Source organism: Nematolebias whitei, chromosome 18 (assembly GCF_014905685.2).
Source record: "Nematolebias whitei isolate Nwh7 chromosome 18, NemWhi1, whole genome shotgun sequence".
Lineage (NCBI taxonomy): Eukaryota > Metazoa > Chordata > Actinopteri > Cyprinodontiformes > Rivulidae > Nematolebias > Nematolebias whitei.
Window position 1 is genome coordinate 26,465,611 of NC_056515.1, and position 16,385 is coordinate 26,481,995.

Here is a 16,385-nt window from a genome sequence, read left to right on the forward strand (position 1 = left end):
TCCTTGAAGCAGAGGCTCAACCCCAACCCTTAAAGAGCAAGTTTAATCAAATACATAAGAACTCATTTGAACCACAGTCATTTGACACCCTGACTCGTGGCTCGAGGTTATATTGGTTGTGAACTCCCTTTATATACTGTAAATAAAGCTTAACTGGACATAATGGTTGGTTTAGCTTCCTATTAACCATTTTGTATAATGTACTTCTATGTCCACATTGATGCCCGATCCTTGGAGTAAACACTTGTATTGAAACGGCCCAGGGTCATTGGGTGGAATAGCTTATTTTCTTGAAAATACTATTACAAGCACAAACAGGCATCGGTTCAATAATAACTCTTCTGTACCAACACGATGAACCTTGAAATGTGAAAATCATCCACGCAGCTAGAGTGAGACAGAAATTATTACAGTGAAGCTCATCATTTCTGACGTCATGTGAAACAGGAGGAAGAGAGTCACTTTTATTTAATTTTTTCAATTGATTACTTCTTTTTTAACTCATTTGGCTAATTGAATTAAAAAAAGGAACAGAAGAGGAGAGAGGGAAAGGAAGAGGCTGACCATATGAACTAAATATATAGATAATATTGTATTAGTTTTAGCAAAAATATGTCATAGTGCATTGTTTGGCTGTATGTTTGTCCTGACACTGTGGTTGTACATCATTAGATAATTGTTCTCGAGATTTTCTCCAAATTAGGCCTACAGTATGTTGTAATCAGTCAGCTACATCGTTTAGAATCCCTGATTTAACCTACTTTATCTAAACCCTGATGGCACAGTTAATCTCTACAAAACATGCAGAGGATTTATTAAAGTTGCATAGGAAATAACCAACAGGAAGCAGTTAGGCTGAGTCATTTGCTTCTCTCAGAAACAGAAAATGTATCAAAATACAGTATTGATTTATTAAATTCACACAACTCTAAAATATCGAAGACACTGTTGCTGAAAAAAACAAAAAAACTTTTTTTTTTTTTTAAACAAGGTTGAACATTGTCAAAACAGTTGTAGCCAGGACATAGACCCTCACACAGCAGGTTGTGGACATGGATATGGATAATATCTTTATAGGTAATTTTTAGATAACTTTGCCCAACTTCAAATGCAAAAGGAGTGCGGCTGTCACAGTGGGTGAGCAGCTCAGTGACATTCAAGTTTAATGATCACTGGTCATAATTCTGAGTGATGGAATTGTACTGAAAAGGTATCTTTATTGCCCACGTCTGAATAATTTCTTCCTGACACTCTTTTTTTGATGCCAATAAACTTTTAGAACTTCAGTAAACGACACTCAGTTTTGCTTTGCAACCACTGTATTCTTGTTTTTTTTGTATTCATCAGCTATATGTCTTCCCATTTAAATGGGAGAAAGAGACACATAAAGCACGTGCTTGTGAAATTGTGTAAAGGTTAACTCAACAGACGGTGTAATCAAGCAAACATTAATCTTCCCGTTAATTGCTTTATCCTTACTTAAATGCCTATGCTGAAATAAAGAAGTCACACTAATGATTATTTTCAAGGTGTTTCAAATTACAGGAAGAATGTGCTTCCAGGCTACTGCACCTCATTTGAAACAAGGTGGAAAAGATGTTGGAAATAGATCTATTGGTAGCTTTACAGCCTACACTTGGAGATGAGAAAACATGAGCTTCTTCTGATTCCTTAGTTAGATTTCTGTGTGTAATCGAAGAGTGTAAGTAACTCATTTATTTGTGCTTCCATACGTATTTGCCAAATTTGGTATTGTCAATTTTGGAAAAACTTTTCAATTTTAAATAGTTACACATATCAACCTATATCATTGCATTCAGGTGATGACAAACTATAAATAAGAGAAATAAGGTAACATATTGTATTTTTTTTCTACAACAAGATGCATTGAACTGACACTACAGTAGCAGATCAAGCTTTTAATTATTCATTAAACATAAAGTAAAATAAAAAGTAAATTTAAAAAAACTGACATCCACAGTTTTATTTCCAGAGCCGTTATTAACATAGAGTTGTGTAGGCTCCAGTTTTATCAAAATCAAATATTTGACTTTAAAAAATACAGAATAAGCTAGGTTTTAAGTAAATCTGATACATAATCAAACATGCATTTATTTACATGCCTTTTGTAAATCCTCACTGGTTTTATTTAAACAAGAGTTCTCTTATTGCACAGTAAGAATACCATTGAAAATCACTACAGGAAGTAACTGCAGTCTTACAATTTAAAGTGTGCACGTTGTGGTGGAATAGAATAAAAACTTGAGTAAATAGGAAAACTACAATTTTGTCTCTGCTGTAACTGACATACTGTATAATGCACGGATAAGGTAGCTAAAACTGACATTAGCAGTGCTTAATATAATGTGTTGTGCATTGTGGGCTAAATCAAATCGTCTTATGGGCATATGGGACTTCTTTCGGCTTTTCCCTCTTCAGGTTTTGCCACAGCGAGTCATCCTCTTCCATCTCACTCTGACCTCTGCATCCTCCATCTATACTCCAACTACCTCCATGTCCTGTCTTACTGCATATCTCCTGTTTTGCCTTATTCTTTGTCTTTTTCCTGGCAGCTGCATTTCTAACACTCTTCTTCCAATATACCCACTGTCCCTCCTCTGGACATGTACAAACCTCTCTACATATATCACCCAGTTGTTCAACATGTGCTGTACCTCTGATGATTTCATTCCTAATCCTGTCCATTATTGTCACCCCTAAGGAAAACCTCAACATCTTCATCTCTGCCACTTCCTGGCCAATGGACCCTAAGCAGTTGAAGTCATGCACCTTTGTGACCTCTGCTCCTTGTAGCCTCACTGCTCCATTTGTCTCCTTCTCATTCACACACATGTACTCTGCCTTACTATGGCTGACTTCCATTCCTCTTCTTTTAAGTGCATACCTCCACCTCTAAATAATGTCCACATGTTCCCTGTTCTCACTACAGAGCACAATGTTGTCTGCAAACACCATAGCCCACAGAGATTCCTTCCTGACCTTGACTGTTAGTTGGTCCATCAATAGAGCAAGCAAGAAGGGGATCAAAGCTGATCTTTGATGCAATCACATCTCCAACTTGACGCTATCTGTCACTCCTACAGCGCATCTCACCACTGTCCTGCTGTCCTCATACATGTCCTGTACCAGTCTAGCATAATTCTCTGCAACTCTAGATTTCCTCATGCAATACCACACCTCCTCCCATAACAACATGTCATATGCTTTTCTAAATCCACAAAGATGCAATTAAGTTCATTCAGACCCTCACTGTAGAGTCTTCTCACTTCTCCATCAGCTACCCTCAAAGCAAAGATGACATCTGTGGTGCTCTTTCTCAGCATGAAACCAAACTGCTCCTGACAAATTCTCACCTCTCATCAAAGTCTAGCTTCACAACTCTCTCCCACATCTTCATTGTGTGACTCATAAACTTAACTCTGCTGTAGATTATACAACTCTGTACATCACCCTTGTTCTTAAAAATGGGCACCAACACATTTCAGATTCAAATTCAAATTTAAAGTCATTATCCTGGTTTCATTAAAGAGTAGTTATAGAGGCTGATGGCTGTGGGCAGGAAAGATCTCCCAAGTTTAAGTTTATTTATTTGTCATTCACATCACATGTGGTACATGAGGTGGAACGAAATTGTGTACTCAATGTCCCAATTACACCCAAAAATAGCAAAAGTATAAAGTATACAAAGAAGAATAAAAAGAAACAGTATATAAAGTGATAAGATATACGCTAAATGAACACTAAACAATATGCTAATAGAGCTAAAATATACGCTAAACACTAATAATATAAAATAATATGGTATATTAAACAGCAGCCCGAACATGAGTATATAGTGAGTAGATGGGTATGAATGAATACAGCAGCATGAGAATGTCATCAGCAGCGGCCTCCCGCAGCGGTCCCTCTTACAGCGTATCTGAAGAAACTGGTTGCAGATGTTGATCCGTCTACTTGGACTTGACAGTTCCAAGTTTGTTGATTCCACTCCCTCCTGAGGTGATAAAATATGAATTTGTATAGTTTTGTGCCTTCAAACAGGTCAGCATAAGGCAGGTATAAGCAGTGCCTATATAGTGGTTCATTTAGCTCTCAGTAACTTAATATTTAGCATTGACATTTAACGACTTTAGTTGTCTTTATTTATGTCCTTCTTGGCAGGTCTCAAACTGCTGGGATGCTGTGTGTTTTCATACTTTCTATTCATCTGTTCAAGCATTATATATGAATTCAAACATAAGCTTTTCTTCTACATAAAACATTATCCATTGCCATTGCTGCAACTTTATTGTATTAGATGTCCATAAAAACAGGCTTTACAAGGTGCACTTTAACAGTATGTCTCTGCAATAAATTATTGACTCAACAAAAATCACTTCAATAAGAAAAAAAATACACATGTGAATCTATTTTGTAACTAGGTGGTGGCACACATAATCAAAGCAGTAATGTATTATTTCTTATTCTTGGATTATTTATTTTAGTCACAACACAGGGCAGTATGATACAACATTGTATGCATCCTGTTCAAAAAGGGTCACTTTCAGCAAATGCAATTCAAATATTTTATTATTCAGTGATCATCTCTGTGAAACTTGAAGCTATGTGCTGTGACATTGTTGTTCAGTGATTGGATTGAGGAGCTCAGTGGCTGGCTTTAGCGCAAAAGGCGAGTTTGAGGGTGCTGCACCAGTGAGTAACTGACCTGACCTGACCTGCACGATCGACTACTGTTCTGCCAGCTGAATAGCTGTCCATATTTGAATACATCAGTTTGTTCTGCATTGCAAGCTGTCCTATCAACTGCAAAAAAAAAAAAAAAAAAAAAAAAGACATAAAAAGCCCCAGCTCAGATGTATGTATAAAACTGCCAATGTACTTTTCACCAGAAGCAGATACCAAAGTACTCTTGACAGATTCCCTGGTTTGAAAACATGTAGGCAACTATTTTTTTCTGTGCTGATGCAGTGAATATATAAAACTGTATTATGATGGCTTGTTGCTGCACATGTTTAGGTAAATAAATCAAAACCATCCTTATAGTATCACTGCCACTGCAAATGTATTACAACCCTTACCTCAGTGAAGAAAATTAGCTGGAAAATTATGTACATTAGCAACAGCTTAATGCGTTTTTAATGAACCAGGCATCCAAGCTGAATTAAATGATAATTAATTGACCTAGAGGATAAAAATAAATGTTTGCCTCTGTTTTTTTGTTACACTTTTTTTAATGCAGGAGAATGCAGCTGTCATGAGGGTTATTCCCCTGATCCTGTCCATAAACACCTTTGTGTTCGCAGCGACTGGGGTCGCAACGAAGGGTAAGTCCTGTCTGCTCATTCCTCTCATGTCTGAAAACTCGTTCCTACTTTAATAGAATTTTATTTTAGTGGTTTTAACCTCAACCCCACTAGTATTTATTTACAACTTTACATAAAGGAAATGGTGATTGATTAAATAAATATATTTTTTTTAACTCCAGGAAAATTTAAATTCCTAAAGTGTAGGTTGATGCTCTTGAGTATTAGAATTAATAAACTCAAAGTTCAAAATTACTCCCACAACTTGCAGTATGCTTTCAGGAGTGTAAAATTTAAAGGAGTTGTAGTTAATGGGCTGAAACACCCATGTGTTTTGCACAGTGTTCACAATAATTGCCAAGAAGGCAGCAAGTCTTCAGTAATAAGTATGTAGGAGGGAAGTTATAGGGTGTAATTAAACAAATGAACAGGGGAGGACATAAAACATGAGACTGAAGGAAAGCTGCTGAAAAGGGAGAGAGACAGGATCACTCTCTATGACCTTGCTTGACAATTATTTGGCTTTTTCAATCAATGCTCACTTTTCCTCATTCAGCCTCGCTTGTCATTTGATGTCCTCAGACCAGTCAATGATCACATGTCCCTGTATTGCTTTGTAAAAGGAGCAGCAGCAGTTAATCTAATCCACAGAAAATATTTGATCAAAAGACAGAGTAGACTTAGTTTATAGTTAACTTTTAATAAAAAGTCATGGGAAAAAAATGTCATACACTTTTTGAACTCTCAAGTTGTATCTATCAAATCATAAGAGTTGTCCTTTAGTTCTCAGTGGGTCTTAAAATGTGGTAAATACAATCTCAGATGAATAGCACATTATTTATCAATATTTTGTTGCCAAATTCTAAAACAGAATAAGTATTTTTGGTAAAACTATGAACACCTTTATGGCCTCCAAAGGATTTAGCCAAGTGCATTTAAACAACTGAGTATCAGTAAATTATACAATGTCTGCAAAAGCAGACAGTTTTCATGAGCATTTTTGTGTGAATTAGTAAAATGTCAAGTAGAAAATAAATAAACATTTATTAATTGTTAGAGAAGCAATAGTTGCTGTCAATCAATTTGGGAAATATTATAATGCCTTTTGCAAACAATAGGTGTCCACCAGTCCGCAGTGAAAATGTTTAAACTGTAATCCTCAGATAAATGACCAGAAGAGCTGCATTTTACAGTCGTCAAGATTCAGAGTGTTAAATGCAAAATCATAATAATAAAGGGATGGTTCAGATTTTTTTTATGTGGATTTTTGTGAATGAGTTCTGAGTAGTCAGTGTCATATCTGCAGTAGATTGTCGTACTTTTAGTATCATACTTTTATTATTTCATTTTATGCTTATGTGTATTAAATGTATTAATGTTAAATGGTTATTGTTGCACCAGGGGTCTGAGAGTAATGTAATTTCAATCCTGTGTATGTCCTGTACATATTGCAGTTTTTGACAATAAAATGACTTTGACTTTTTATAGCAGTCAGAGCAATGTCAATCTGGAGAATCACAGAGATAATGTATCATAGAGGATTCAAGCAATTCTGCTATCCAAGATAACTCATTAAAAATAATCATTAAAAACAACTCAAACTTGAAATTTCCCATAGATGTTCAGTTGAATCATAAATTGTATTCTTCTACACTGTGCCACTTTGGTATTGTATGGTTATTTACCATGTGCATTTACTATGAAGAATGGCCCTGCTGGAAAATGACTGTGTGTGAAACACAAGTCACAAAATTAACTGCATACTGAGTACCCAAAATAAATATTTTAGACAGTACATTTTTAAATTTGGCTCATTATGAGAAACAGGGTATTGACACCTTGCACTCATTGAACTGACCTTGAACTCTATGCACCAAAGTTGTTTTGTTGTTTTTTTCAGTCAGATGTGAGTCTGTCTGACAGGTGAATAGAACTATAGCAAGTAACATTTTCAAGTAGACTGAACTGACATTTCACAATAAATAAAGTAACTAATAAAACCAGGAACAAATATGAATACAAGTATCAATGGTTATAAAACCTATTGAATCATGCAGCAGACTGTTTTTATCTACTTTTTATGCATGCTGGTGGATAATTTATTTAAAAAAGAAAAAGAAAAGATCACTTATCAAACAAAAACCTATTCACTTGAGGTTGCATTACTACAGGTTTTATGACTTGGTAAAGAACATATGTTTCATACTGAGAAAACAACATCTAAAATAAGATTAGCTTTTTTTGAATGCAATGCATTTTATTTATTTTTTTTTTTTTTTAACATTTAAACAGGGTTGTTTAAGATATCAGTTTGGACAGCATAAATATGCTTGCATTTACATGGAAAAAAAAACTAAAACACATAATTAAACAAAATACGTTTACAATTGTATTTTTGTCATCTTGACTCCTCTTTCTTGTCTTATGTCTAGTCCTTGGCCATATGCAAACTTGGAGAAAGGTTATGACCTTGTTACTGGGCAACAGGCCCCAGAGAGGATCTTCAGGTGAGTCCTACGCCTCGATGCGTCTCTTGAGTGCATGACTTGAACTAGTCATCTGTGACTCCATGGACACACAGTGCCTGAGTTCCTGGCATGAATTCCTGTGAGCTGCATGTGTGTGACAGACGGAGCATACTGATAAGTGGGTGGCAGATGCACATATGTATAACTGGATAGATAAGAAATACACCTCGTGCTGGAGGGAAGTCTCACCAATGGTCGGTCTGTTTGTATGCAGAATAGCCCAGGGAGCAGTTTTGGCTGGAATCCATTCAAAGGCTTTTACTGCCATTTTCAGTACACTTCCCTGTATTGATGGGATCATCATGTTTGACATTTTTCATGAAGTGAAAAGCCTCATTCAGTATCACTCAGCTGCCCTTTTTAACCAGCCCTCACAACAAACTGTATAGTGGGCGACTGTGGCTGAGTGGTTAGAGCAGTTGTCCTCCAATGCGAGAGTTGGGGGTTCGAATCCACCAGCAGTCACATGCTGAAGTGTCCCTGGGCAAGACACTGAACCCGTCATAGCCTCTGATGTGTGTCCCATCAGTGTATGAATGTGATCTAAAGCACTTATTAGTCTCATTAGAGTGATTTGTTCAATTAGCTTTGTAGAGATATAGTAGAGTGCTGTATGAATGGGTAAATGAGGACACAGAGTGTAGTGTAAAGCGCTTTGAGTATCTTGAAATAAGATAGAAAGGCACTATATAAGTACAGTCCATTTACCATTTACTGGTCTACATTCAAAAAAGATAAGGAACAGGTTTGTGAAATTTAACTTTATTTTGTGCTACAACCGCTTCCAGGCAGGATGAATACTTTGGCACCATAAAGTTTTTTTTTTTTTTTTTTTTCCCCACTGACCTTGCAGAGATAGCCACGCCAGTGCAGTCCTCTATGAGATGTGAATTTTCTGTTTATTTTCTGCACAATAAAGACTCTCTCTTCACCTTCCAACTGTGCACAGCCATTTAGAAGCACTACAATATGCTGTAGAGCCAGCAGCACACACAAAAGGTAGACGGTAACGAAGCACACCCATCCAGTTACAGTGTAAAATGTATTCAGCCTTGAACACACATATACAGATAACCCACATGCTGAATTAAGTTCCGGCAATAAAGTGGAAGCCTTCAGTGGCCCTGAAAGTGAAACAGTTGTGAATCATTTCTGTGTGGAATAGGTGTGTAGAAAACTGCAGCAAACTGCAAAATGGATAGAGCCAGCCCATTGTGTCAGTAAAAAAAAAAGAGGTTTATTGTAACAAGGATTAGTTTGGCAGTCTGAGAGTTCAATAAAACATTGTAACCCCCTCTTAACTCCCTTCCTGATGCTAGAAACAGTCAGAAAATAAGCATCTTTTGATCTCAAGGTATGAGGGCTACCAAGAAATGGATTTAAGTCAAATATGTTAAATTGTCAAACAATTGTAAAGAAGCCATACATATTTGAAGCCAGCAGGCAGAAATGTGTTTGGATTCTTTGACACTAGTCAAGGTTTTGTATAAGAAGAACTTTCATTGTGTGGTTTGGCATTGTCATGAAAACTGAAGCAGAATATCCCAACAGATTGGGTTTTGTATACACAATGGAATGTTCGACTTACTAAACGTCATTGCACACCAAAACATTCAAGCCCGCAACCACTTCAAAAAGATGCATATTGTTCCAGCTGTACCTTAGTGTGATTTAAGGGAAATTCTGTACACATTTGAATAGCCTTTGAACACCTTTTTTTTTTTTTAGCTTTTTATTCCAAAACCATTAAAAGCATGAGATGCAATAAAAGCTAATATCTCTTGTGCTATTTGTAAAAAAAATAAATACATGTGTTATTATTCCAGAATGACAAGTCACAGCCCCTTGCATGGTCACAGGGGACCAGCGCACACACATCAGACACTACACTCCCCCACAGCTTCCTCTAATGTGTTTCTTCAAATATTGTTTGTTACCAACTGTGCCACAGATTCACCACAAAACAACATTTAAACCAGTTGCCTCACAAGATCTTCATTGTGAGCTGTTTTTGCCTTGCTGTAACAGAACCGTAGAATAATGTATTAGCAAACAGTAGATCTAAGTTTGTACATGATCTGAAGAAGAGTTCAGAATAAAAAGGTTTTATAACAGTTTTCCCCAAATGTTTAAGAAACTTGTTTGAAGCCACATTATATATTCTTATGTTTTGTGTTTTGTAGTTTTATTCCTCAAATATCAAGGAGTACTATTAAGAATATCTTAGTACCATTTTTACCACTTACGGTGCACAAAGGTCCAAGTCATGCAAACAATAATGCAGACAGTCATTTTTTATTACGTTTTTATACAATAAGGCAGAAAAATGTAGATGAATGATCCAACTAATCTAAACATGACTCATAATTCCTCATTTATTGATTCGTTGAGGTAAATATAACCCATATGCAGTGGTGGACACAGTTAATCAAAAAGTTAGCTTCACTAATACTATTTTGTTAACTAAAAAAGTTGATTTGCTAACCCTAAACCACTAAACATATTTAAAAAAAATGTGGAAAGCTAATGGCAAAGTGCTAACTTTTATCGTACACTGCTGTCACGGGCACTATAAGACTGTCTGTAGTGTGACAACATTATAAATGAACACAACTCAAAGCAGTTCATAAATCACAGGTAATGTATCCATGTCCCATTCAGAAGTGAGCTTTCAGAAATTAATCCAGTCCATTGGAACCAAAGAGTTTGAGCAGAACACCACTGTGCTGAAGCAGAGTGATGCGTTCAATGTGTTGGATATCTCCCTCATGTCATTTACTATAATTAATTAACCCTCACTGTGGTGATCTCTTTGTGGTTATTTACTTTTATTAACTAACTACAAAATCACTGTGCATCATCATCAATATTCTCTATGTTTAAATGTAAGTAAAGATGTGTGAAATGTGTGAGAGAGTCACATCCCAGAGACAGTGTGAGCATTTGAAAAGCGTGTTGAGTAGAAATGACTGTATGTGTGCACTGTTTCATACTTTTTACCATCTTTTAGAGATTTTCATGTTATTTTCCTGTTCTGGTTTGGTTTGTATTTATGTTAAAGTTTCTGTTATGGACTGTGAACCGACACCATGAGCCAGAGACTGTTTGAGGTAGATATGGGGGTGGGAGGGCACTGAAAGGGTGATGACATCACCGGTTGGTGCTTAGCATTGCTTAGCTCAGCATAGCATAGCATAGCTGTGTAAATCACCATTGTCCTGTACAATTTTAATGTGGAGAATTGTCTTAAAAACACCAACAAAAAAAAATAAAGCGGACTTGAATTTACCAGATTTAAGTTTAGCAGGAGCTAATTCCAATAAAGGTTTTCAAAGTTAGCAAAAGCGCTAATCAGCTAAATGGGAAGTTAGTTCTGCTGTTACTGGAAGTATGCCTCCCACTGCCCATACGAGATCAGAAGCTATTTATTAGTCACCATTTAAATATAACATAAAATAAAGTTTTATTGCAAGTCTAACTGGCAATATTTCAACCATATTTTTGCCTCACAAGTATTAAACTTGTTAGTTTTACTGTGCAGTCATTTTTTATGACATTCAACATTGTGTATATTTATGTTTGTATTGTGTGTTGTTTAGTGTGTAATGGTCCATACTAAGAAAATATGATAATTTCATTAGAGCACATCTGACATTTATGTCTTTTTGTCATGCCAACACAGACCGTTCTACAGTCTGAGCCAAGGTCTGTGGCTGCCAGTCAGCAAAAGCTTTGTAGTGCCACCAGTGGAACTGTCAATCAACCCCATTGCGAGCTGCAAGACTGATGTGTTGGTCACCGAAGATCCAGGAGAGGTCAGGTCAGTCTGACTCAAATAAGTCAGTTCTGGTAATTAAAGTATGCCAAACTTCCTACAAATGAAAAAAAAAAAAAAAAGTTGTTTGTGTAATTGTAAAATGGTTTAACCTAAAGTAGGTGATGCAATGCAAATACCAACAAAATATATAAAGCATAGAATATTAAATAATAAAGAATAATTTAATAGGTTAAACAAATGGCACTTTCATCCGTGATAAAGAATAAGCCATTTGATTTTTCATTTAACTGTTTTTTGATGTTGCACTTCTATTCTCTGTTTGATAAGCAATTAAAATGTGCTTAGCAAAATACTTTTTTTTTATATATATTTTGCAGTAGACACACCTTTTTTCCTCAATTTTATGTGTAAAAATCAGTGCAAAATTAACGTCAGGGTTTCCATACATTTTCCTATTGTTTATCTATTTTTTTTTTAAGTTCACCACACTGTGTAGTGTAAATTCATCCACTTGCATTCAACAACACAGCATGTTAGCTCAACCCTGTGATCAGTGTTTAAAACCACAATACACCAAGTCAGCTCTGCCAGTTAAAATCACTGATCCTAGTGTTGATTGTACAGTATGCTTATTCTGATTAAAATGTTTTTGTTTTGTTTTTTGCTTTGTTGTATTGACTTATCTTATTATTTCAGTCAATTTGTCGCATTTTTATATTAAAAATATACTTTACTGATTGGAAGCATATTTACTTGGTGTGTTGTAGCATTATCTTAACTGATACAACAGAGAAATCCCATGGCAAAAGTTGTTATTTTTTATTTAATTAATTTTTTTTAACTGATACTGATTCTAAATGTTGGTCTAAATAGACCTTTGTATATAATTATGTTAAAGTACCAGAAACCTCCCTAAGCTTCAATGTTGTATGTGCAATATGTACATAAAGTAGAATAGGCAGCACTGTACTGAAATTGTAATCAGCAACTGAAAGTTCATCTATTCAAAACACTCACTACACGTATATTTTGTTATTAAATAATAATGTGTGTATTACAGAAAAATTAATTTGCAGTAATCAAGAGGACATAGTTGTTTTAATAAGTTTCATATATTCTGTGTTTGTAAATTGTATACATTGCAGCTTTAATCTAAACTTGTTGCACGTTTTAATTGCCTCAGAAGCACAGAACACCCAAGGAAATTATACGGCATACTGTACATAGCATTATGCCATGCCTCTTGATTGATTAACCCATTTTTTTCTTTACTCAGATGTTTTTTGCAATTAGTGAGGGTGAGAAAAAGTAACAACACTTTGTATAACCACAGCATTTTGACAGAGTTGTATACAGTCACAGTTTTAATATGTATAACATAAATAAATATACACATTATCTATGGTTAGGAGATATATTTGAAACCTTGTCACTGTTTTATGTTTCTACAATCACTTAAATGTCACTGGGGTTTTGTTTGCCAAAAAAGAAAGAAAGTAAAAAACAAATTAAAAAGCTGCTGATTTACATCGATTTTTCAGTTGTAAGTGAAACACCTCAGCAAATAGTAAGAGGAACGTTTATTATTATTATAAAAAAAAAATTTGAGACATTTGAAGAATTTTCTGCAGAAACACAACTTCATGATGGAACTATTTTAATGTCCCTACAGTCTTTTCAGAATGAACTTATTTTGCTTTGCTAAATGAGTTCAGTTTAGAGATCGAACTAGAGATGTCTATTTATATATGTTTTGTTTTCATTTTTACTTTCAACCAAAGAGCATTTTGTCTGACAGTGGTCAGTTTTGAACCACATTAAATGGAAATACAAATTTCCCAACAGTATTTCTTCATGTATTTATTCATTTTTTAATTCAATTAAAAGAAACAAATCCATTAAAAAGAAAAATATTGAATGAGTAGGGCACAGAAAGAAGAAGAAAATACTTATAATAGAACAGTACATAAAATTAAAAATAAAAAAAACAATATATTTCTGATTAAAAATCATTTACATTTGTAATAACGTAATGTTCTATATTAGGGTAATAATAAGTCCTTGGAACTGTTAGTCAAACCTGTCAAATTTTCATGAATAATGCAGACGCCTCATTACACCAAAAAGTTTTTTTTTTTTCTCTAATCTATGTCCCATGGGAACTCATAGAGCTTTAAGTTGATGTTGCTCGCAAAGTGTTTATCTGCACATTTATGCAGACAGTTAGTCAAGATAGACATGCTGCTGAGGGAAGTAGAGGTATGCACTGCAGCTGTGGCTTTTAAGGGAACATACTATGTCTCCATCACACTTACATCCCTCCGCTTGCATTCAGCTCATGTATTACAGTATATATGAAAAAGAGAAACAAGAAGGAATACTCAGATGTGTTAACTGGAAGGTAGTTAATTTTGATTGACAGTACTCTCACATTGACTATAGAGTTTCAGTAATGTGTTTTTTATTGTAAACGAAAGTATGCGTTTGCAATATATTTGCATTTTAAGATCTTTAAGGTTTTATACATAATTTAAAATATAAAAATATATATCTGAAATATATACAGAGGCTGAATTACTTTTACCGCCTCACCCTATCCTTAGCCCAACCCTTACATTTTGCAAGTTCACCTCAAGGAATTGACATTTGCCAATTATGTTTCTGATATAGGGGAACGGATAATGCATGTGGCTTTGATATGATTTATCATGGGTACACTTGAAACTAAGGGGTTAGAGCTAATTTTGCAAATTCAATCTTGAAAATATTGTCATTAAAAAAACATTTGTGTCTCAATAACCTCTCTAATATTTAATTTGACATATCCCAATGTAGACATTAAGGACAAAAGTACATGGACACATCTGATCATCGCAGACTGACTGGATGCAATTTATACCTTATTTGCAGCTATAACAACTTTGTATTATTATTAGTAGGCTTTTAAACAATTGTGAATTCAACAACTAAGTGGTGTGCCTTAATATTTTTTTGTTCATATAGTGGGTTATGTGAACATTGTTGACTCTGATAAACACAAAAATAGTAAAAACGGAATGAATTTCTTGGTCAGAAAAAGCGGGGTCTTGGATTTTTGCTTTTGGATGGTGATAATAACTTGAACTTTTTGTATTAGTATTTGACTTAAATTCATTTTCAGGGCAATATGTAGGCATAGACATAAGAGCACATGTAGAATATAAGTAAGGTAAAGTGGATTATGTCTAAGACTGAAAGCACACAAAATAAAGAAGTTCCTATGTGTTTATAAATTATGAGCCCAAGGCCAATGAGTACTCCAGAATGCCCTGGAGTTTATGTGAAACATGTTGTTTTAAAATAAAGAACAAGGCTATGTAACAGTTCATAGTGCAAAATGTCATCAAAAATGTATAAAACTTGACAAACACTGAAGGGTATAACAAAATGTCTATACCAATTAACCTTCCGGAAGCCTCTGTTATAAGTCGATGTTGCACATTCAAACACAAGTTTAAAGTGCATAAAAGACCAAGATATGAACACAACTCAGAAAAGATTCAACCTATTTTTGTGGCTTAAATGTATGGTAAACTAAGAAAAATGTCCAGTCATTTATTTACTAAAAATTATTTACCTCCTTTATCTTGATTAGTATTGCCTGCCCAAGCAGTTTCTTTAACAAATGTATTTAAACAAATGATAATAATAATCATGGGAGGAGGAAATTAAACTTCAAATAAAACAATACAATATTTTAATGTAAAGTTTATTGTATTATTTTTTTATTTTTTTATTTTAATTTTTTCAAAATAAAATGTGGCTTTCTTTGTTTAATCTTTAAAATTAAAGCTATGCACCTTTTTTTTTTTTTCATTTAGCCTTTATTTATCCAGGTTAGTCTCATTGAGCCACGAGAACTCATTTTCAAGAGAGACCTGTTTAGGGAGCACATGGTGGGGGTTAAGGGCCTTGCTCATGGGCCCAGAGTGGGGCGAATGAGGGTGGGGGCAAGTGTGGGTGTTTCACCTACCCCACCCACAATTTTGATGTTGTCGGGGCCGGGGCGTGAACCGGCGATCTTCGGATCACAAGCCCACCTCTCTAACCTCTGCGCCACCACTCCCCATATGTCCACTTTTGGAAATAAAGTTTCTATGTATGTTTTGTCTGTTAAACAAGAGTGGTCTAATTAAAACAGTGTCTTCATGTATTAAAGTTGAGTCTTTTGTTTTCTTAATTATGGTAATTGTACTTCCAAACTGTTGTTTGTGTCTTTGCTTCTTTCATGCTTATGAACTCACATGTCTTATGTAAGTTTTTAAATGTCTAATGAATGTTTTTTTTTCAAGGTTTCATTAAGTAATTAATCAAATTGTCAATAAAAGTATACATGTGTTGAGACCATTAGAAAAATAGGTAAATGTTACATTTGCTTTAGTTTAAAAAGTTCAGATATTATCCTTTTATCTGTAACAATTTTAAAGTAAAGCCACTGTTAAAAAAAGTATAATATTGTGTTAGCCTCCCACTACATAGTTCAGACACTGAGTTGTGTTTCTTGTTAAGCATTTTGTTCATAAGAAACTGGTGAAAACACTTGTTACTTGTGAGACTGAAAACTTTGATTAATGAGCTCACTTGCCCTCATCAAATGAACCCCCTACTAAAAAGTAGTATTGCAAAAAGTGAAGAAACAAACAAACAAAACAGAACTATGTAGTGGGAAGCTAACACAATATTATACTTTTTTTAACAGTGGCTTTACTTTAAAAT

General features: G+C 34.8%; 1 protein-coding gene across 1 annotated transcript in view; it reads left to right on the top strand.

Annotated features, from left to right (window-relative positions):
- The window catches only part of LOC119424522 (astrotactin-2), a 320,640-nt gene that overhangs the window by 156,549 nt on the left and 147,706 nt on the right, over window positions 1-16,385 (top strand). Inside the window, exons 8-10 of the mRNA XM_037692008.1 lie at window positions 5,261-5,345; window positions 7,757-7,831; window positions 11,535-11,672. Coding sequence (XP_037547936.1) covers window positions 5,261-5,345; window positions 7,757-7,831; window positions 11,535-11,672 — 298 coding nt within the window. The remainder of the gene's footprint in view (window positions 1-5,260; window positions 5,346-7,756; window positions 7,832-11,534; window positions 11,673-16,385) is intronic.